Genomic DNA, 23,189 nt, shown 5'->3' with positions numbered 1-23,189 from the left:
CATGATCAGCCATAACATTAAACCACCTCCCTATACTTGTGTAGATCGACCCTTGTGCCACTAAAACAGCTCTGTCCCCTCAATGCATGGACTCCACAAAACCTCTGATGGTGTGCTGTGGTGACGTTAGCAGCAGATCCTTTAAGTCCTGTAAGTTGCAAGGTGTCACCTCCATGGATCGATGGGGAATTTGGAGGCCAAGTCAACATCTTGAACTCTTTGTCATGCTCCTCAAACCATTCCTGAACAATTTTTGCTGTGTGGCAGGGTGCATTATCCTGCTGAAAGAGGCCAGTCCATTAGGGAATACCATTGCCATGAATGGGTGTACCTGGTCTGCAAGAACGTTTAGGAAGGTGGTACATGTCGAAGTAACATCCACATGAATTCCACGACCCATGGATTCCCAGCAAGAAACGGTGATTCCTCTTCCATTGCTCCATGGTCCAGTTCTTATGCTCATCTGCCCATTGTAGCTACTTTTGGTGGTGGACAGGGGTCAGCATGGGCACCCTGATTGGTCTCTCTACGTGTATCAGTGAGCCTTGTGGACCAGTGATGCTGTCACTGCTTCACCGGGTGTCCTTCCTTGGACCACTTTTTGTAGGTACTAACCACTGCAAACCAAGAACACCCCACAAGACCTGACATTTTGGAGATGCTCTGACCCAGTCATCTATCCATTACAATTTGGCCCTTATCAAAGTCACTTGGATCCTTACGATTACCCATTTTTCCTGCTTCCAGCACGTCAACTTCAAGAACTGACTGTTCACTTGCTGCTTAATATATCCCATCCGTTGAAAGGTGCCATTGTAACGAGATAATCAGTGTTATTCACTTCACCTGTCGGTAGATTTAATGCTATGGCTAATCGGTATACAACTGCAGCGTAGCACACAGAAATACCGCTGCTTCCATTCCATGAATATCCTGTAATCTGGATATTGTCTTCAGTTTGCCACCATGGCACCATATTATTACTAACAGGAATGTTTTGTGTGGTTGTGTGTGTGTGGTCACAAATATCTTAAAGGCCACATGGGGGAATGTCTTATGCAGGTTTGTTTTGTGTTTACAATACAACACAATAGTTTTTTTGTTGTCCTCTGCAGCTATCCAAAGCTATGAAAAACTTTGTGTTTGTGTGTGAGACTGACTATTCTGATATGTTTATATACGTCCATATCCACAGCAATATAGCCATAGTATTTACATCAATCATATTTTACATCGTGTTATTTTTCACAATATAAACATTACTGCAAATCACTACTGAAATTAAATCAGTTTAAAGTTTACTACAGTCTTTTACAAAAATCCGCTTTCATACATGACTGTTCAAATTTTGATTCGAACAATCATGTCATTTCATTCAAGGAAATGAACCACTGTAGCAGCAGTGCAGTTTTTACTCTCCTATTCAGAGGTGCATTTAAATAATTCCTTGTATTTCATCGCCAATTATTTCATAGGGTGGTTTTTATTTTTATTTATTTATTTATTTTTTATTTTTATTATTTTTTTTTTTGCTTATGTGAATTTGAGAGTCCTACAGGCATTCTGTTTTAGTTACCACATGGTAACTGAACATGATACCTCTAATTTATGCCACGGTGCAAGGAGACATGAGATTTTCACGGCTAGGTGCTTTTTCTCCAAGCAGCTGTCATTCACCCTTTCATGCACAAAATTTCTACCTTTGCTGACAGGACTACACTCCCACTTCCTTCGTCATTCAGGAATGCATAAGCATATCACATGCTACATGGCACATTCTCAAAGACAAAGTGGAAGTAATGTTGGGAGCTGTGGTTATCCCTTCACATCTCACACGTGTAAAATGTTATTCGAGTCTGGCTTGTCTTTAGTTTTGCTTAACATGCTATGATTCGTGTGTTAGTTTTGTGCTGCACTAATCTATATTCTCAGTTTTCCGTTGTGTTTTTGTTCATTTAAAACGGCAATTTATTCGTAAACCTTCTGCATCTGCAGATGTCTATTCAGGAACAAATTTCACACATCATGAATGACAGTACATGAACAAACTGGAGAAGTATGTATTTAACCATACAGTATATACAGTCAAATATGATTTATGGACTGCATTAAAGCAGTCAGAAAACCTGTTATCTACAAGGCCACTGCATTATGTGCAGCTGTTTTATAACTAGCAATAGTTTATGATAAATATACCAGTTGCTTTTTGTATATATATATATATATATATATATATATATATATATATATATATATATATATATATATATATATATATATATATATATATATATATATAATTTCCAACTATGAAAGAAATGGACATTTTACCATTCATCCAAGGAGCTTCAGAAGTTCTGCTGAATGGTGGGGAAATCTCCACCACTTAAACACTGTGTCTGATTCACACATCTAACAACTTCCTTATGAAGTACCGAATACTGATCAAGCTAAATAACTATGGAAACATACCTTGGGTAAACAAATCAAACAAAGAGACATTCGTTTGTGGGATAAAACTGTGATGGTTCCTGTTAAATCCACCTGAAAAGCACTCATTACATTACAGGTTTGCAGGAATTGCAGGAACCAGCACAGGTATTCGGTACGGCTTGTAAAGCGTGGCTGTAGAAACGGCAACAAAATGTCAGCGTACTGAGCTGAGAGATGTACCACCTGGTCGAAAAGTCCTACAAAACCTGCTGCGAGCCTGTCTCCAACTTGTTTCCAGCCAGAACATTTTGGCATAAGAGCTGTCGACTATTGTTTCAAAACAAAGACGTTTAATTATGACATCGAGAGCAGTTGTTTAAATAAAAAGGAACTTGATACACTGGTAAAGTAAATCGTATTCTGCCAGACAGCTTTGATTAAGCACTGATGTATTGTGTTTGGTCGTTTTTTTTTGTTTTTTTTAAAGCTCCTGCAGCAGTTTAGGAGAAGACACAGCTTTCAGCTGGTGCTGCTTCTCCCATGCTGGCCTTTGATCAAACTCCTGAGAAAGCTAAGCAAAGAAGCAGAACAAAGAACTGAAAATAAATGTATTTGCTTTCACATCCACACACACACAGAGAGTGAGAGAGAGAGAGAGAGAGAGAGACTGACCTGTAACCAGCTGTAACCTGTCCTTTTGATGAGTGGAGAGACATGTAACCTCTGGCTATGTGTGCATGTTAGTGTTTTCCATCTGGCCACTTACATGGAGATTAATAAGCCTTTTTACTGAGATCACAGGCTTTTCTCTATCTTAATTGCATCTAAATAGCATCTCAGCTCTGATGTTTGAGACGCAGAGAGCGAGAGAGAGAGAGAGATCTGAATTAGGAGAGCAATTTGGAAGAACCAAACTGTAGAAGAGCACATCCCACTGTCTTATATCCCGCAGCTCTCATGTCCTACACTAAACATCTCTAGCACATTTCTAACCCCTTTTTGTTCTGTCATTCTGTTGCACCTGCAGGGAGACTGATGTAGAATCAGAATAGTTCAGTTAAACATTAATCTACAAAACGTACAAATGCCATTCATAATTGCTTAATAGTCGAACATTTCACAAAAACCAATAGTTTTCCCAGAGCACCAAGCCAGCCTAGAAGAGCCCCCCCCCTTCCTCACTGTGTAAATGCTGGCTAGAATCAGGTCATGTCCAAAATGAATGCTTTCATGGAATTCTGCCTGAAGGTTACTTCATCTAACTGAAAAGCAGAATACATATACTCTTTATTGTCCTACTGTACATATTCTCAGCTGCAGAACAGAGTGGGCTGAAATATGGAGGTGGAAAACACCAGGAACAAGGGAGCAATTTGTGTACATAAGTTACTCGACATAAGATTTTTGATCTGACATAAAGGTAGAATCAATGACTACGTTTACATGGACAGCAGTAATCTAATTATTCACCTTATTCTGAATAAGACAATATTGTGATTAAGGTGTTTACATGAGTTGCTTTTAGAATACTCCTTTCATGTACCCGTTTTACATGTTCTAGAACATAGATCGATTAACAGCACAGGTCATTACGTCACCGCGCCACGCCGTCCGACGTTCCCTCCAGAATTTCACGTATCAACATACAGTTCGTCTTCCTTATGGTACCGTATACAGTTTTGGGTGTTTTTATTTTGAATTTTATGTGCAATTAATTATTTATCATGCTGTACGTGCAAATAGACGACTGCTTGAAGCCTTGGGCTGCGTCCCAAACCACATACTTGCCTACTAGAGTAGCTGAAATGCATTCAGCTCGCCTATTATACAGCAGGTAAGTACGCGGTTTCGGACACAGCCGTGCTCTCTTGTTTGCCGTCAAACTCCCACACGACGTTAATAGTGTGATTAAGGTGTGTACATGTCTGTAATGCACTTCGATAATGCGACTAAAACAGGAATACTCCACAAGTCATAATTCGTTTTGTGTTTACTTCGAGTATTACCTTAATCAGATTAAGGTCCTCAGAAATCGCTGTTTACATGCTAGTTTATTGATCAGAGTACTGTCTTAACCCTCTTACCCCGTATGGCCGAAAAACCGGTTTGCCCGTCTTTGATCTATTCCCGTAAGGGCGATATACTGGCTTGGTCGTCTATGCCAAATCCCTGTAAGGCCGATATAGAGGATTTACAGTGTAAACGTTATCCCTGTAAGGCCGGTGTACCGGCATTACTCTGCTATGATTCCTTACTTATTTAATTATTATTTTTTGACCCGGAAGGTTGATGACGTCATGACGTCACGACGTGATTACGTTATTACGCCGGCATTACGATGAAGATCCAGGCGTGAATATTGGTGTACTAGTAGAAGTGAACTGAAAATGCCAAAGCGAAAAGCTAATCGTGTTCCAGCTAAAGTTACACCTACAGTGAACACAGGTACATCTAAAACAGTGAAAAAAAAAAAAAGAAAACATACACAGTTACACAGGCGAGAGCGAGGATTCTAGATAGTGACAGCAGTGAAAGTTCAGGCGATGTTGAAACCGAAACCGAAACTGATATAGAGACACAAACTCTCCTGATTCAGACCCTGATCCGTCTTCATCTTCAGCATCAACCAGTGCGACTGACACTGCAGGGGTCTGGAGTCATAACGGGACAATCTCTGTGCATTCGTGAAAACACTACCTGCTGGTCTGATTATCACCAGAAACTTGACTTTTGGTGCTAAAATGCATTTATTTATCTATCTATCTATCTATTTATTTATTAATTATTTACTTGAATTTATTCAAAGGCATTGACCACGCTGCTGCTTCTAAATGAGTAGAAGGATTTTAGCGAGCATTTTTCCTAATTTCTCTAGTTCAGAATTGTGCTCTAAGTTTAGTAAAAACACTGACCTGCTTCCTTTTCAAAGTAAGATTACACAAATACATTATTATAAGTAGTTTCAAGGCCTAAAAATGTTAAAATTAGAATGTTGATTTTGGCCCAGGAACTCAGGGTTGGTGTGCTGTTTCTCTGGGGAATATAGGGTTATGGGACATAATACAGTGGGAACTTAGGGGTAAGAGGGTTAATCAGGTTAATATCGGAATATTGTTGCACATGTAAACGTACTGAATGTTACATAAATCCCCAGCTCTATTCTCTGTCTCGCCTAAAGAACTTATGAGGTTAGCAGCCATTAGCATATGTTGGCAATATCATGACGTTTTATTGTCTTTGAATCATGTCACAAAGCATTCCTTACAGGTTCCTTTGCAGGACAAATACAGCATAGACACTGACTCAAGAGACAGCAAGTCATAAAATCCTCAGCCATCCATTTCAGTTACACCCACAGCCTGCTGACTGCTCCGGACTTCAATAAATTAGTTGGAAGCATACAGCTAAAACCAGCAATTCATCTATAAACTTAAAGGAAAGACGTAGAACCGCTGGTATGTTACTCCAGTAAAAAATGAAAGTGCATTACTGCGCCTGTTCTTGGCTAGAATTGACTAATAATTCATATCCACAAGCAGTTTAACAATTAGACATTTGAGAAGTTATATCTGATGTTTCTGAGCTGCTCTTGTTTTTCTGTGGCTCCTACTTCTCAAATGTCCTATGGCAACATGTGATTTAAAAAAACAAAAACAAAGTGTGTCTAATCTGGTTAAAATTATTCTCGCAACCCAGAACTCTAGCATTCACTAAAAAGTGTAGTAAATTTCATCACAAAGCATGGCCAGACCTGTCTACTTTCACAGAAAGGTCACATTTGATATTACAACTACGTGTTTGTTTTTTTCAGGAGCATTTCAGCAAACCAAACTGTCAAGGGTATCTAGTTTACTTACCTCTGCATCAAAAAAAATGATGGTGGATGACGGGGGGGGAATGGTGGAGGGGGAAGTTATCACCCTAAAAATAATCTCAAAGACCAGGTTTTTTCTTCCAAATAAAAATGGGAGATGAGGAAATCGACACATGAATCTGGAATGATTTGCGTAGGAGTTTTGAACTTTCTCATATGAACTGATACTGCCTAGAAAGCACCGCCCCCTTCCTTCAACCTCACACAGACTCATGCAACACCCTCGCTTTCTGTTGTGGTAAACAGAGAATGTTTTCATGTCATTAATGTGAAATAAATCTTATCAATATACGTTCAGCTTAGCTAACATTATGTAAGTATACTGTGTAAACATCAGATTACTGTATTTATTAGGTTTAACACCGGAATTACTGGTGATTATAATTAAAAGATTAAAAAATAAGTTCCCCTTCTTTCTTTTTTTCTCTCACTACCCACAGTCTGCACTCAGATGCTTTCAGACAGTGAAAATATCAGTTATGTGAACTGTAAAATAATAAAAAAAAGAACTATAAAGAATTATTTTCCTATGAATAGTCAATTTTACTGCGAATACTGAGTAATCATGTAAGATTTACCATCCAGCTTTATGATTGCCTCTGCCATCAAGCAGTTCCTGACTGTACCACTGTTATTATTAATACACTCTCTGCTACTCTCCTTAAACTGGCAGTGGTGCAAATGCTTACTTCCTGTCTTTTTCTGGACAATCACAATAAATCATCATCCTTTTTTTTTAATAGGGGAAAATCTACATCACACAAGCCTAGTAGGCATCTAGTGTTAAGCAAAACAAGTAACTGTACCACCCCACGTGACTGCATTTCACTGCACAGCTTCAACACAATTCCATCCTTTCAGTTGCTGAGGAGACATTGCTCTGCTTTTAAGGCTGTTGAATGTACCTCTCATTCACACACAAAAAAGGTAGGCACCTTGGTGAGAGACAGGATACGCGAATCAAATCTAACAAGGCAAATATTTATTTAGCTGATGAGCTCTGTTCAGCCATCTCCTTCTGCTTTACAAGCCTCATCGGGCCCAGCATGTCCTTCATGTGAAAACAACCATTACACAGAGGAAGAAGGGGAAGGAGAGAATGTACACACACACATACACACACACACACACACACACACATACATACATATATATATATATATATATATATATATATATATATATATATATATATATATATATATATATATATATATATATATATATATATATATATATATATGACTGAGAAGGAAAACATGCAAGTAGTGTAACTTGGAGTTCTGGGGAAAGTTTCACACAATGTGGAGAAGACTTAGAGGTGGGAGGATGGTGTGGGAAAATAAAATGGAGCACACTCAGTGAGGGAGTAGACACATAGAGAGTTTTCGAGACAGTGTGGTGCAGGTATCACCCAACCAGACAGCCAAAAGACAGGTATGTTTCTGTCAGTATGTGTTACAGTACCCTGAAGAAGAAAGAGCTTTGTGTAGACAGAAAAGACAGAGAGAGAGTGAGGTATACATATACACTGAGTGTAAAGCTGAGCTCAGAGGAGCAAGATGAAAGCAGGATGAACAGTCTGACCAGAAAAGAGACTTGCTACCTATGTTCAGGGGTTTCTTTTTCTCTCTGTCTGTACAACTGTGTGTGTGTGTGTGTTCTATTAATAATACCTGTCCTAAATGTGTCTGAATTCCTATGCCCAGTGGCGCGTACCGAAGCCTCCTTTCCCTTTCTCGCTCTGTCATTATTTATGTGCTCTCCAGTCTCATGTTTATCCTGAATTTTAATTGTGCTCAGAGGAAGGACGGCAGCGGCGGGGCACTCAATACAAAGCGCTAACATTTAACGACCCCCGCGGAGGCAAGCAAAAACAGATCGTTGGCTCTTCAAACAAGTTCGCAGGGTCTGACCTACCGGTGCGTTCGTCATATCCCCGAGGCAGCAAGACCCTCAAGGTCGAACTGGTTTACGTCCCATAATCCCTAATTGATTGGCGGACACACTCTTGTGATAGGGATTTGATGATGCCTATTAGCTGACATAGCTGTTTAAGACAAGCGTATCTTATTACATTTGAAAGCATATTCGATCAATCTGCGTTTTAAGGGATACTCTGGCAATAAATTAAATTTACAGAATTGTCTCCTAATCCCGGTCAGCCGATTAAATTCAGGTGTTGTTTCCTTGTGCCGGGTTCATGCTACTGAGAAAAATGCATTTCTTAGAGGATGGAATGACGATTTGTCCATACGTGTGTCCACATTAAGCTCCACATTAACCAGTAGGGATTGTTGTATAAAAGGGGTGGAGACTGGTGGAAGATTGATTCTGCATCTGAGATGCTCTCATCAAGCACATTTATCTAATCCCAGCGGTGTTGGAAACTACCATTTCCAGACCTGCAGAAGCTATTCGTCCTCTGTTCCCACTGAGGTGGTGTTCCTTTTAAATCAAGTAGAGGTCAAGTATTTGATCAGCGCAAACAAACGCTTCACCGTTTTAGTTTCATAATATTTTACTTTCCTTGGTTTTTATTTGAATAGAGGATTGAAATGAATCTCAGTCGATTAAGCAGATTGAAGTAGTTTTACTAGTTATATTAATTTTTCTTTTTGGTCGGAGCTGCTTTTATTTGAAAGTCTTGTGTATTCAATGTTCAGGACTGTTCCCATTAGTGTGATTGTAAATGGTAAATGGTCTGCACTTATATAGCGCTTTTATCCAAAGCGCTTTACACTGTGTCTCATTCACCCATTCACACACACACACACACACACACACACACACCACTGATAGCAAAGCTGCCACGCAAGGCGCTAACTTGCCATCGGGAGCAACTTACCCAAGGAAACTTCAGTATGTGGAGTCATGTGGGCAGGGAATCGAACCGCCAACCCTACGATTACTGGACAACCCGCTCTACCACCTGAGCCACAGCCGCCCGTGATGATTCTTTATCATCTTCCTCAGATAAGCCCACAGCAAAAGCTGCAACGTCTTTATCTAAGTGGACACGCCACCCTTTTTAAACAGACATCTAAAACTCATTCGGACAAATCATAAATTCATTATCAAGAGGACGTTCCAGGGTCTCATGTTTTGTCTAAAAATCTTTGTCTAACATTTTGACTATGAGCTGTGCTTATCTCTTCTCACATCACACATATAAAATGTTATTCGAGTCTGGCTTGTCTTTAGTTTTGCTTAACATGCTATGATTTGTGTGTTAGTTTTGTGCTGCACTGTTCTATGTCGTCCTCCAGGTTTTTTTTTTTTATTATTATTATTTTTTTTAAAGCCTATTTATTTGTAAAACTTGTAAACGTAGGTCCTATTCATGACCGTCTGCAGATGATGTGTATTTTTGCAGGCAACGGGATTCAGGAACCCATGAATGACAGTACATGAACCAACTGAGTATTATGTATTTAACCATACAGTATATACAGTAAAATATGATTTATGTACATCAATCAGGCTTTCTTTTTTCTTTCTTATTTTGGACAAGAGAAAGAAAATGCTTGTGTCCACTATTTTTAGGAATCTCAGACACGTAGTCTATTTGTCCCGGGCGACCTTGTTAGTGATTTCACCTCTTACAACATATTACAACATATTACAACATATTACACTGCCTTGATTGATTGATCTATTATTGTTCTGAACAAACTGTGATTGTTCAGGGTTTTCTCAAGTTTATTTCTTATGCTTCTCAGAAGCACTTCTTGCAAATTATAAACCAGATTTTTTTTTTTTGTACTGGAGCTACAAAGCTAAGGTTGTAACAGATCATTAGTTTTGTTTTTGTTTTGTTTTTTTGGTTTTAAAAAGAAGAATGATAAAATCTTATATAAAAGATTTCACGAAGCTATTCTGTTCATTTGAGTGGATTAATTATTACTCACCATCTGCGTTTCTCTTTCTTTAACATTCATACTCTGATGTTCAGATCCAGTTCACTGTTATTTCATGAGAATCACAGATAACTATGGATCGAACAAGTCAGAAACATGTACATTTATTAACTTTTCACAGAAGACTAAATAGTATCTGTGAATTATTAATTTTAGTGAGTCTACTTTTGTAAAGTTCAGTTCATTTTGACATAATCCTGTTATTTCTCACACACACACACACACACACGTAGAGTATTGGATCTTATTCTTTTATTTTTGCTGTACACTGAATACATTTGGGTTTGAGATCAAAAGATGAATATCAGACGATAGATCATAATTTCAGCTTTCATTTCCTCATATTTACTTCAAGATGTGTTAAACAACTTAGAACATGGCGCCTTTGGTGGCAGGCGACCCAATTTTTAAGTGAACAAAAGTACTGGAACAGAAAATCTTCACGTAAATGACACTGTTTGATCGCATAACCCTTGCTTGCAGTAATTGCAAAAGCTGAAATTCTGGTCTATCGTCTCATATTCATCTTTGGATCTTGAACGCAAATGTCTTCAGTGTATAGCAAAAACAAAAAGAATCGGCCTTGCCGCTCCAGTACTTTCAGAGCGGACCGGATATATGCTAGGAGTACGTATATATGAACTAGGAGTTCGATCCAGATGTTTGACTGGGCTGCTTGTGTGTCAGGTTTACAGGAGCAGACACACTGGTGATGGGTGACGTGACGTACGGAGCCTGCTGTGTAGACGACTTCACTGCCCGAGCTCTCGGAGCGGACTTCATGGTCCACTACGGACACAGCTGCTTGAGTGAGTCTCTAACACTGTTACCTTTGTAATAAAATGAGTTCAATATACTTAAAACTTAGATTTTTGAAACTTACAATTTTGAAAAATTGCACTTAAAGTTTCCAATTCAATTCCACTGAGACACAGCAACACTTTATTCATTTCATTTGCATTAAATTCACATGCAATCTCAAAAAGTATATGGTCTATACGGACCACCTGAAGTTGTTTTGCTCATGCGTTTGTTAATTATTAATAATTACTACTACTAATAATTACTTTGCAATGCACAAGATTCATTTAGGTTTCTTTTCTAATATCGAAGATCAAAAGGCCACAGAAAGGATTTGCCTTTAAAGAGCATAAGTATTATGAATATTTTGATAGTATTCAGTCGGTGAAATTTGTTCTGAAACTGCTAATACGCATCATGGTGTGGTGTGTATTACTTACATTCCAAGACACTGTGAAGTACGGTAGTATCATTTTCTTCTCGGTTTCGTACACGCACGCTATTTTGTTTTAGGACCTTGTTTTAGCAGAACGCTGATTGCCAGAGGGGGTTTGGGGTGGGGGTATTTCAGCACCTCTAAGGAGTCTGGAGATATCCCAACCCTCTCAGGCTGAAGCCAACCCATGGAGTCAGTGTGTCAAGAAGTGTGAGCTTCATAGATTTAGTTGTGTAAGTGCTAAGCAAAGCTGTCTTCAATAGCTCAGCGTGGAAACCATTCAACGTGCAGCATATGAGGGATAGTGGACCTTTCTAAGGCCCCTGCTGCACATTAACCCAGTGGATCAATGGAGGACGTGCATTAAGCTTGTCCTTTGGAAAGCACCTGCCTCGAGGAGCCTGGACCCGTGCCTCCCGCCGCCAGTCTGCTGGCCCACATACAGTAGGAAGGAAATGCTAAATCAATACGGCCAATATATCTGTAGAACAATCCCTCCTTTCCTAAATATCAACACTCACCAGCAGAATATTAATGCAGTACCTGTAGCTCAAAGCCGAGGGTCAGCACACTCTGCACACGCACCCAAGCACTTGAGATTATTAGCTAATTATCTAACATTGTGTGGCTGATTATCTTCGTTGGAAGTAGATGAAATGAACTTTAACAAGGTCTTAATAGTCAATAAATTAGTTTGGTTAAAATGGTCAAAATTGACAGCGCTTTATGGGCATAACAGTTGGAGGTTGAAATCTCCAGGGACTGCACAGTTCGGTTCAATTTCAATCCACGCTGCCATGAATATAAAACAAATCTCTGCATCTTGATGGAGCTTATGTTATACTATTGTTACATTTATACTAAAGTTACAGTACGTTATTGTTTCTTCAGTATGACCACTTGCTGTTTTTAAACATTCCGTTTCTATGCATCTTGTGAAAACAGAAGATTTATTTCTGTTAGGACTGTCAGAACAAATTTCATTCTTATTCAAGCATTCTTAATATTTACATACAAATGCGAATGTTCCAGGCCACGGAGTTATGATGTTATCTTACACAGCAAGTGTTACCCTTTCTGCAGCTTCATCCATACAGTGCTAACTAATGAAAAGCCAGCATAGCAGTGTCTGCATGACTCACAGTGCTCTTTTCATTGCTTGTACACTGTCTGTGATGTCCTTGTTGGTTTAAAAACAGATTACTTAGGCTTGACGTAGCTGCTTAGCTGTTTTTAGTGCCAAAAATATACCTGCATTTGGTAGGAAGGTAAATATTAATTTCAAACTCTATAAGCAGCTAATTTCCAACTTGAACTTGTCAGAGTTGCTCTCTTTCTGTAACTCTGTGAGACTTGTTGTAGTATACATTCAGTATAGTGCACTACTATGCCATTATGCTTTACCCTAACCTATGAAGTCACACTATACACTCCATGACCATTATTAGGAATACCATACTGTGTAGGATTCCTTTGGTCTAAGAACAGCCTCGATTCTTTGTGGCTGTTTCCACAAAGTATTAGAAACACTGTTGTGTTTCTGCTCCTTGTTGACATGAATGCATCACATAATTGCTGCAGATTTCACATTCATGCTGCAAGTCTCCCGTTCTAACACATCCCAAAAGTGCTGTACTGGACTCAGATCTGGTGACTGGGGAGGTCACTGAAGTACACTGAACTCATCGTCATGTTCATAGAGCCCGTTTAAGACGATTTGTGCTTTGTGACATGGCGCATTCACAAAGCATCATGCTGAAACTTGCCAATATAAGATTGTGGTCATAAAGGGATGCATACAGTCAGTAACAATACTCTGTGGCATTGCAACAACGCTCAATTCCTATTAAAGCAGACAAGTAAAACATTCCCTACACCACATCACCACCACCAGCCTGTTCTCTTGACACAAGGCGGGTTAAGTCCATGGATTCTGGCTTTGGTGCCAAATTCTGACCCTACAATCTACAAGTCACAGCAGAAACCAGATTAATCAGACCAGGTGACATTTTTCCAATCTTGAACTGTCCAGTTTTAGTGAGTCTGTGCCCACTGAAGTCTCTCACAAGTTTCAAGGTGTTGTGCATTCTGAGATGCTTTTCTTCTCACCATGTTTGTAAAGAGTGATTATATGAGTTATTATACACTGTCAGTTCAAAAAGTCTGGCCATTCTCCTCTAACTTCTCAGATCACCAAGGCATTTCCACCCTTAGAACTGCCACACACTAAATAGAGTCCAGCTGACGAATATGCAGTGGGAGTGAGTTCCAGAGCTTGGGTGAAGAGGAACCGAAAGCTCTGGCACCCATAGTGCTAAGTTTATATATACGGATGTATACGGGGGTATACGGATGAAGAAGATCTGAGAGGTAAGAGGGGGCCAGATTATGAATGGCTTTAAATGTGAGCAGTAGTATTTTATAGTGAACTCGTTGTTGGACAGGAAGCCAGTGGAGCTGAATAAGGGAGGGTGGGATATGGTCAGTGGACTTTGTGTGAGTAATAATTCTTGCAGCTGAGTTTTGAATCATTTGGAGCCGGTGGAGAAGTTTACCATGTACGCCAAAAAGGATGGTATTATTATGGTTTTCATGGGTTAAGAAGCAATACACAAATTATAAATGTTCATTTGGTCTGTGGTAGTATAAAATTACAGGCATATTCATATTTGAATACATTATAATGGTAAATATGTCATATAATTACTTTGAATGTGCTCTTTAAAGAAAATTGACAATGCTAATGTTTACTACCTTTTTTCAATCAGTTTCAAATGTTTAAGCATGTAAACAGCAGTGTTGGGTAAGTAACTAAAAAAAAAATCCACTAAGATTACTGATTACTACTTTAAAATTGTAATTTGATTACAATACTGATTACTGCATGTAACTTTCACAACCTATCAAACCTACAAAAATACACTACAAAGTGAAACTCGTAGTTCTTCCAGTAATTTTAGTGTGTGTCAATGTATGACATGATCAGAAAAGGTTGGATTCATTATAAAACTCAGGTGTTATCTCTGTTTGTAGAACTACCAGACCAATAAAATCTAAAACTTTTTTATAACTAGGCTAGTTTGGTGTCGCTTGGCAAGGGGAGGAACAGCTAAGCTATGGGTTTAGCTGCTACAGTGCCATGCAAAGTATATTATCTTTCCTTATGCTCTGCTCATATCATGTTCAGACACTGGAACCCATTTACACACCTTGTTTTCCTGCTTAGCATTAGAGGATGTTAGGTTGTTTCAGGTTCAACTCCTTTACTGGTTTAAAAAAAAAATGTAAAAATAAAAACAGCGCATATCCATTTTTCCTCACACTGACTGATTGGTCAGACTTGAAAGCTGTCCAGCAATAAGACACGAGTTTTTCCACGTATTTTCCTGTAAATCCTGTCTGATTGGTCTCCTCTCAATTCAGTGAAGATATAAAATTACAACACTGGTCTTCTTTTACAGTCACGTAGAAACAAACTGCTCCAAGTGGAGAATTATTCGGGGCTAAAGCAAAAATCTTAGGGGCTACAGTTTTCTTAACAATAAATTTGTAATGAAAGTAACATCATTTTATTGACATCAGTAATTGTAATCAAATTATATAAAGTTAAAATGCAATGTGTTACATTACTGCGTTATCAGAAAAAGCTATTCGAATACAGTAACAGTGATTTGTGTTATACCCAACTCTGGTAAACAGTGCACAAATTTGACATGATCTTTTGTATAAATATAGTATGTGTGTGTGTGTATGTAAAATGCACGCTGTATGCTTTATCAAGCTGACAGCCAGCATGCAATAAGCTGCCTTGGAAATGAAGCATGATGAGCATCAAATATAACCCTGGCAAACACCAGTAGCCCGTTAAAATCCGTTTGGCCTGACTGAGACCCCCGACCTCTGGCTGTCTCTCTCTCACGCTGCTTCTTCCATCTCATCCTGTCATCCTTCATTTTCACTGACATCATGACGCCTCTCACTTATGCCTGCTGTAGCAATTATGCATGAGAGAGGGGAGAGAGAAAAGAACAGAGAGGGAGAGGAGGAGTAGGGGGAGTGAAGATTCACGGTGCTTGTTGACAGAGACTGTAATCGCCCTATAAAGAGCCTCTGGGCTGCGGTCCTAATTGGCTAAAAGCACGAGTCACTTGCGCTTAAGTCTCACGTTTTTCTTCTCCTTCTTTTTCTTCTTTACACTTTAATTTGATTTCCTTGTGGCCATAATACTTTGTCCCAGGCCTGTGTCTGAATGAACATTTTTGATTTTGCTATATACTGTATATTAAAATATTTATCACCTCATCCATTTATCTCCTCTGAACTTTTTCTCCTTTATCTATCTCCTTTTATTTTTTTCTGCCTTATACCACAGTGCTGTTGAATGCTCAATTCTGATTGGTCAGACAGTATTGACAAATTTTCGTGGCAGCTCTCAGTAGTACTGACTTCAGGGCAAATCACAGATTTATATTGCGTTCTTGTTTTTATACTAACACAGAGAATTGTACTGCAGACAACATCACTAAAATGGATAAAAAGCATGACGTGTCCTTATATAATGAAGAAAGAGTGTAATTATTGCCATATTGCTGAAGTTTAAGACGACTTCCTGTTGTAGGAAAAGAATGAACTTGGGGGTGATTATGGCATTCTCCAGCCCCGCCCCCACCACCGGCGATTACTTTTTCTATAACGGCACGCCCTGTCGTGTTATTCCTTCTTCTCTCAGAGGCTCTTCATATGCAGCCACGTTCAACCTCTTTGGCAAGATTAATCTCTCTGCTTTCTCATCCATCTCCTTTTGTATTTTTAGTTTCCATTTTTTCCCCATCATGGGTCATTATCTTTTTCTCTCCTCCCACACTAGTTGTATTACATGTGCCAGCATATTTGAAAAATTGCTTGTGTTTTTCTAATAGCAACAAAATGGCCATGGTATGAGAGTCCTGAGTGAATTGAGTAAGAGCTGCTATAATTATGACCATCAGCGCACTTAATGATAATGTAAGAGATTGTATGCATGGCTCACTCTCGCCTTCTCTATTTCTGTCTCTGTCTCTCCCAGGTCTGAGTAATACATGTAGTAATCGGTATTGATAGTGCGCGTGCCTATCTTTTTGTGTCCGTCAGCCTTAAACGGAATCTCACATACGGTCTTGTACAAACATTTTCTATTGTGATTATCAATTGCTGTCTCTCTCTCTCTCTCTTTCTGTCTCACTCCCTGTGTGTGTGCATGTGCGTGCTTGTGTGTGTGCAGTCCCCATAGATGCCACGGCAGGGATCAAGATGCTCTATGTGTTTGTGGACATCCAGATGGACACGGCTCACTTCCTGGACACACTCCGGTTCAATTTTCCCCCAGGGCACTCCCTCGCTCTCGTCAGCACCATCCAGTTTGTGGCTGCACTGCAGGTGACCTTTGACCTCACAACTCTCTAAGTTTTAACAAGCATGCTGTGTAACACTAGTTGGTTGGATGTAGAGCTGCAGAAATACAATGTGGGCTGGATATTTAAGGTGAAGAAAAAAACTATCGAGATGCTTGATGTGTCTTAAAATTGTTTTAAACTAATTGTTTATCTAGCTATTTTAATGTATACAGGTTCTGTATTCTCTGTACTGTGTTTCTGGCTGATTTATTAAGATATGTTCTGAGTACATTTTTTTTTTTTTTTTTTTTTAAATACCCGTTTTGTCCTAGGTCTTTTAAAAAAAATTTTTTTTTTTTTTTTGGCCAAAAGCATTGATTAGAAACAGCAAATGGAGAAATGTAGGTCTTTCCATGAGTTAAGGAGAGAAACACTACTTTGGTGTTTTCGTTTATGTAAAAAGAATATATTATAAATGTTGCTATGACACTGATTTTATTTCTTATTTCTTTATTCTTCTATTATGCTTTTTCAGATATTACCTTTCATGCACCGTGTATGTTTGTGAATGTAAAAAATCTGCAGAGTTTCAAAAATCAAAGCGCACGACAAATGGAGTTATTGTCTTAGTAATTCCAGACTTTACTTCCTGTACATACCTACATAAGTTTGTAACCAAAAAAACCCGCCTCTGGTCTTCATTGGCTGCCCGCGAACAATATGTACTTTGACCCGCCCTACAACACTACAGTAGTTGCGTCCTGAAAGAGTTAGGGTCGTGTCTAGAAGACGTTGTTTTCTGCCTCGCAAAAGCAAAACCACTTTGCATGGACTCCCAAAAGATGAGGATGTAATGCATCAGTGGTTAGAATTCATTTTAAAACGATACCAAAGCAGTTCAACTCCGACCTTCGTTTGTGTTCCCGTCATTTCACTGACGACTGCTTCTCAAATCTAGGTGACGTCGACGCAGGATTTGCAAAACGATTATTCATTAAAGACGGCGCCATACCCACTTTATTTGCACCATCTTGTACCTCTGGAACACTACCTGTATGTATGATTAATTATTTATGTATGTATTTTCTACCGAGTGTTCCAAATGTGTGGTTTTGTGTTGTATACGTGTACAGCAAGTGCACAGCTGTAGGCCTGTTAGCTGTTAGCCTCTGCTAACCGGCTAACTCACGTCATTGTCAAATTACATCCAAACTTACCACTGAGAAATGTCCTGTTCTCGTCATGCTTGTGATGGTGGTTCAGGTTGATCTTCCGATGCATCACTGTCGGACTCGGGCTCAAATTTATAAGGTAACACCGACGACATTATTACTGAGCTGAAATTTAGATATGATAATGGCCGTTCCCTTTCCAGCACACGATGTAGACCAATCAGAGCAGAGTAGGATCTCTGAAAGGAGGAGTTTAGAGTGAATGGATCCTTGAGCAAATCGTTTGTGACACCGAAAAAAAAGAGGTGATGCGGACATGTAAATTATGAGAAAATTAAAGTATTTTTTGCCCTTGGATGCATGATCACCTATTGTATGAGACCTCAAAAGCAAAATTAGGACTGTTTAACACAGCATAATAGGTGCACTTTAAAATGTTACAGACGTCGATGGAATTATATTTGTGCCAAAAGTATTGAACGTAACTTTTTAAGAAGCAAACAAAAATATACAATATGAGAGAAGAAAAACACTCTGAAAACACTGAAACAACGAATGAAAACTGTGAACCCTGTGGCAACAATTTAACATAGTCTTCAAAGAAACAGCATTCTTTAACAAACTTTCAACGATGGGCAAGGAGGAAGCAGGAACCGGCTGAACATAAACATAATGTTTAATCATAAACAAAACTCAAACATAACAGGAAACACACAAACATAACACAAAGTTGTTGCCTTTCTGTGTGCCTAGGCATCTACACTCGCGCTCTCTCTCTCTCTCTCTCTCTCTCTCTCTCTCTCTCTCTCTCTCTCTCTCTCTCTCGCTCGCTCTCTCCCTCCCACTGATCAGACAACTCAGTGCCTGGTGTGCATCCTCACAGCCTGTCCCCTCCCCCTCCTCCTCCTCACAACAGTTCTCTAAGCTTCGTTTACGCTAATCATGGTTTATGAATGCGCTGCCAGAGTTTTCGTTTACGCTTTCAAAATTTTCGGTTATACTCCATAAGTTCACGTTCGCCATTCTGACACAAATCTCATGTGTGGGCGAGGTTTAACAGCGATTTACTCTCATTGCCTAGTGAGATTTGGATTGACAGCTCGAGTGTCCAGCTGAGGATGACATTGATAATGATGATGACGGCGCTCTGTGACGCTCCTGAGAGCTCATCTCGAAAAAATAGTCATATGAGACTACCCAAACCTCAAATATTAATTAATGATTAATTACTAATGTACTGACTAAGTAATTAAGTAATTTCCACTACAAAGTACAAACACTATAACTATACAGAGAACCACATCCAGAACTCTCTCCAAAATTCGCAACACTGAAGTCTCGACTTCCTGGTCAGGGAGCTGACAATCTACTGTATATCTCACCCACATGTAAACTTACAGAGAGTGAACAAAAAGTTTGAAAGTGTAAAAAAAAAAACTCTGGCAGCACATTCATAAACTATAATTAGCTAAAACAAAGCTTAGAAAACTTTATATATACTATTCCGGACCTTCTTATTGAGTACTGACATGAGCTATTATGGTTAATATTTGAATTTTTCAAACCTGTCATGTCACTGTCAACCCTACTGAAAGATCTGTTTTGTGTACCATCTTTTTCTAGATATTTGAATTTTTAGATTAGTGAATAATTTCAAATGTACGGTTAGAGTTTTTGATTTGAGACAGGGGGCTCATAACAGCAGTCCTAACGACAGTGGAAAGTTTAAAAAAAAATAAATAAACATAGCCATTCAGCGTGTTTAACATTGCTGTGCATGACGTCACTAAACATTTTACAGTTTGACTTGGAAACCTGACAGACAGGTATTTTACTTCTGACGCGACGTCTAGTGAATGTCACGTTTAATCTTCCAGATGTACATAAAGTACGCAGGCAAGTGTGTGAATAATCCCACTCATGCAGCGACAGCTTCTGTGCATGCCCACAAAGTCATGTGTCAGATATAAGCTTGGTACCTCTGTATCACACCAAACCAGCATGGCTTATTTTCTCAATCGTGTTTTATCCTTTATGTATTGTTTCACGCTTGATGTGACAGGGTAAACGGGCTGCGCCCTTTTAAACCCACCTCCTGACTATTTGAAAAGCTCACTCTTCCAACTAGACTGTGACATGCAAGGAATATTCCAGAGCCATATCTCCCTGCAGTTCTCCCCTGGTTTCCCTCTGAAGCTAAGCAGGGTTGAACCTGGCCACTACCTTCATGAGAGACCTCTTAGGGAAAACTATGGTTGGTTCTGGAAATGGTATTAGTGAGGCCAGCAGGGGGCGTTCACTCTGTGGTCTGTGTGGGTCCTAATTCCCCAGTATAGTGACAGGGACACTATACTGTAAAAACAGCACTGTCTTTCGGATGAGACGTTAAACCGAGGTCCTGACTCTCTGTGGTCATTAAAAATCCCAGGAAACATATCGTAAAAGAGTAGGGGTATAACCCCGGTGTCCTGGCAAAGTTCCCCCATTGGCCCTTATCTATCATGGCCTCCTAATAATCTCCATCCCTGATTTGGCTACATCACTCTCCATTAATAGCTGGTGTGTGGTGGGCGTCCTGGTGCCCTATGGCTGCCGTCCATCATCCAGGTGGATTCTACACACTAATGGTGGTTGAGGAGATTTCCTCCCCCTTACTATGTAAAGTGCTTTGAGTGTCTAGAAAAGCACTATATAAACGTAACTGTAACTTTGATTTTTAGTCACTTAGATTACACAACTATTACTAACATAATAAAATGTTTAAATGCTAGAGTAAGATGGTAAAGGCTTTGGGGTCTCACAAAATTCCATTCCAAAACACAATGTCCTTTTGATGTCTGAATCCCTGGACTAATAAGATATTATGTGTCCATGTATCACGGAGAAAGCTTATTTTACTCCCCCGGATTGGTAGCAGTTGTGCAATAGGGGAGACTCATCTAGTGGCAACAGCTACATTGGGAAAGATTTTGGTGGAAAAGGAATCATAGCTCACTGTTGAGCTCTGTATGTATTCAGAGTGAGTTTAGTGGGTCTAGACACAGTTATTCAATATTGCATTTAATTAGGCTCCTTTTACTTATATCGTTTTAGTGCTTTTTATTAGTTAGTCCAAGTTTATTACTTGTTTTATTTTTTTATCTCTTTGCTCATACTTTATTTCTGTTTATCACTCTTTTTATTATTCCTTCTGTGCAATAGTTTGTTAACTTGAGTTGTAAGGCTTACTGGCTGGCTTTAGGACTGCACAGAGTGTTCTTTATTAATCATGATTGCAGTATTCGCACAGAAGGCTGCAATATGCAAGTGAACACTCTAACACTCAATCCACTGTTGTGTTCTGTGAACATAGTGACTCAGGATTCAGGGCATCCAGTGAATGTTTCTGATGGTTAATCATGGTGTTGGTGTTCTTAACATAGATTAGTTTAACCCAGGCAGTCTGTAGCTGTGACAAATCACAGCTTTACTGGTTTAATATATTGCAAGACACATAATCCTGTAGAAGATATGACAAATGTGTAGCAATGTAGTTATGTTCTATTTTTGTTCAAATCGTGCACCCCAGCTGGCTTATAGTGGAAAGTGCTTTGTATGATGGGCTTATTGTTATATATTGTTACAACTAAATTCTGAAAAAGTTGGGACAGTATGGAAAATGCAAAACAAAACAAACAAAAAGAGTCATTTGAAAATTCAATTCACACTGTACTGTATTGAAAACACATTATTTGATGTTTGATTAATTTAATTTGTTTTTGAAAATATTCACTCTTATTTTGCGCTTCATAATGTGCTACACATTTTCAATCGGAGACAGATCAGGACTGCAGGCAGGCCATGCTCGCACCCACACTCTCTGCTTACGCAACCATGCGCTTGTAATCCGGGCAGAATGTTGTTTGGTGTTGTCCTGCTCTGGATGGCAGCATACGTTGCTCCAAAATGTGTACATATCTTTCTGCATTAATAGTGCCCTCACAGATGTGCAAGTTATCCATGCCACGGGCACTGACACACCCCCATACCATGACAGATGCTGGCTTTTGGACCTGACGCTGATAACAGCTTGGATGGTCTTTTCTTCTTTGGCCCCGAGAACGAGGCGTCTGTTTTGTCCAAAAACCATTTGAAACGTTGACTCATCGGTCCACAAAACACGATTCCACTGTGCTACTGTCCATCTCAGAAGAGACTGAGCCCAGAGAAGTCTTCGCACTTCTGGACAGTGTTGATGTGTGGCTTCTGCTTTGCATAGTAAAGCCTGAACTTGCATCTGTGGATGCAGCGACGAATGGTGTTGACTGAAAAGGTTTACTGAAGTATTCCCGAGCCCAAGTCAGGAAATCCATTACAGACTTATAACAGTTTTTAAGACAGTGATGTCTGAGGGATTGGTGAGAACGCGCATTCAGAAGTGGTTTTCAGCCTTGTCCTTTACGCATGTAATTTTCCTTGATTCCTTGAAACCTTTAATTATATTGTGCACTGTAGAAGGTGGAATGCCCAAAATCCTACCGATTTGTCTTTGGGGAATGTTGTTCTCAGGGTGTTGGATTATTCGCTGACTCATCTGTTGGCAGATTGCAGAGCCTCGACCCATCCTTGCTCTTGAAGGACTAGGGTTTTTTTGGAGGCTCCCTATATACTATGATTAGATGATTGCCTCACCTGTTTCACATCACCTTCTTATTTCAACTTGTCACATCGCTATTAGTCCTAAATTGCCCCTGTCCCAACTTTTTTTTTTGGAACGTGTTGCATGCATCAATTTCAAAATAAACATTTACCTTCACAAAACTATGCAGTTAATTAGGTAAAACAACAAATACCTTGTCTTTATACGTTTTTTGGTTAAATACAAGTCAAAGTACATTTACATTTGCACGTCTTTGTTTTTATTAGTATTTTCCATACTGTACCAACTTTTTTGGAATTGGGGTTGTACATAGATGTTGATGTTTGTAGTAGTAGTGGTGGTAGCAATAGTGTTGTTGGTGATGCTTTTAGTAGTGAATGATGGGGTGGTGGTAGAAGTAGTAGTAATAATAATAGTAGTAGTGGTGGTGGTAGCAGTAGTGTTGTTGGTGATGGTTGTAGTAGTGAATATATTCGTGGATGTAGTGGTGGTGGTATTAGTAGTGGTGGTGGTAGAAGTAGTATTGTTGGTGATGGGTGTAG

General features: G+C 39.3%; 1 protein-coding gene across 5 annotated transcripts in view; it reads left to right on the top strand.

Moving 5' to 3' along the window:
- The window catches only part of dph1 (diphthamide biosynthesis 1), a 107,555-nt gene that overhangs the window by 62,966 nt on the left and 21,400 nt on the right, over window positions 1-23,189 (top strand). For all 5 annotated transcript variants that reach the window (XM_017491403.3, XM_017491401.3, XM_053687260.1 and 2 more), the window contains 2 exons: window positions 10,915-11,036; window positions 16,725-16,879. In XM_017491403.3, the coding sequence (XP_017346892.1) occupies window positions 10,915-11,036; window positions 16,725-16,879 (277 nt within the window). The remainder of the gene's footprint in view (window positions 1-10,914; window positions 11,037-16,724; window positions 16,880-23,189) is intronic.

The sequence above is a fragment of the Ictalurus punctatus genome, chromosome 17 (assembly GCF_001660625.3).
Source record: "Ictalurus punctatus breed USDA103 chromosome 17, Coco_2.0, whole genome shotgun sequence".
NCBI classification, from domain to species: Eukaryota; Metazoa; Chordata; class Actinopteri; order Siluriformes; family Ictaluridae; genus Ictalurus; species Ictalurus punctatus.
This window is presented reverse-complemented; position numbering and strand designations above follow the sequence as displayed.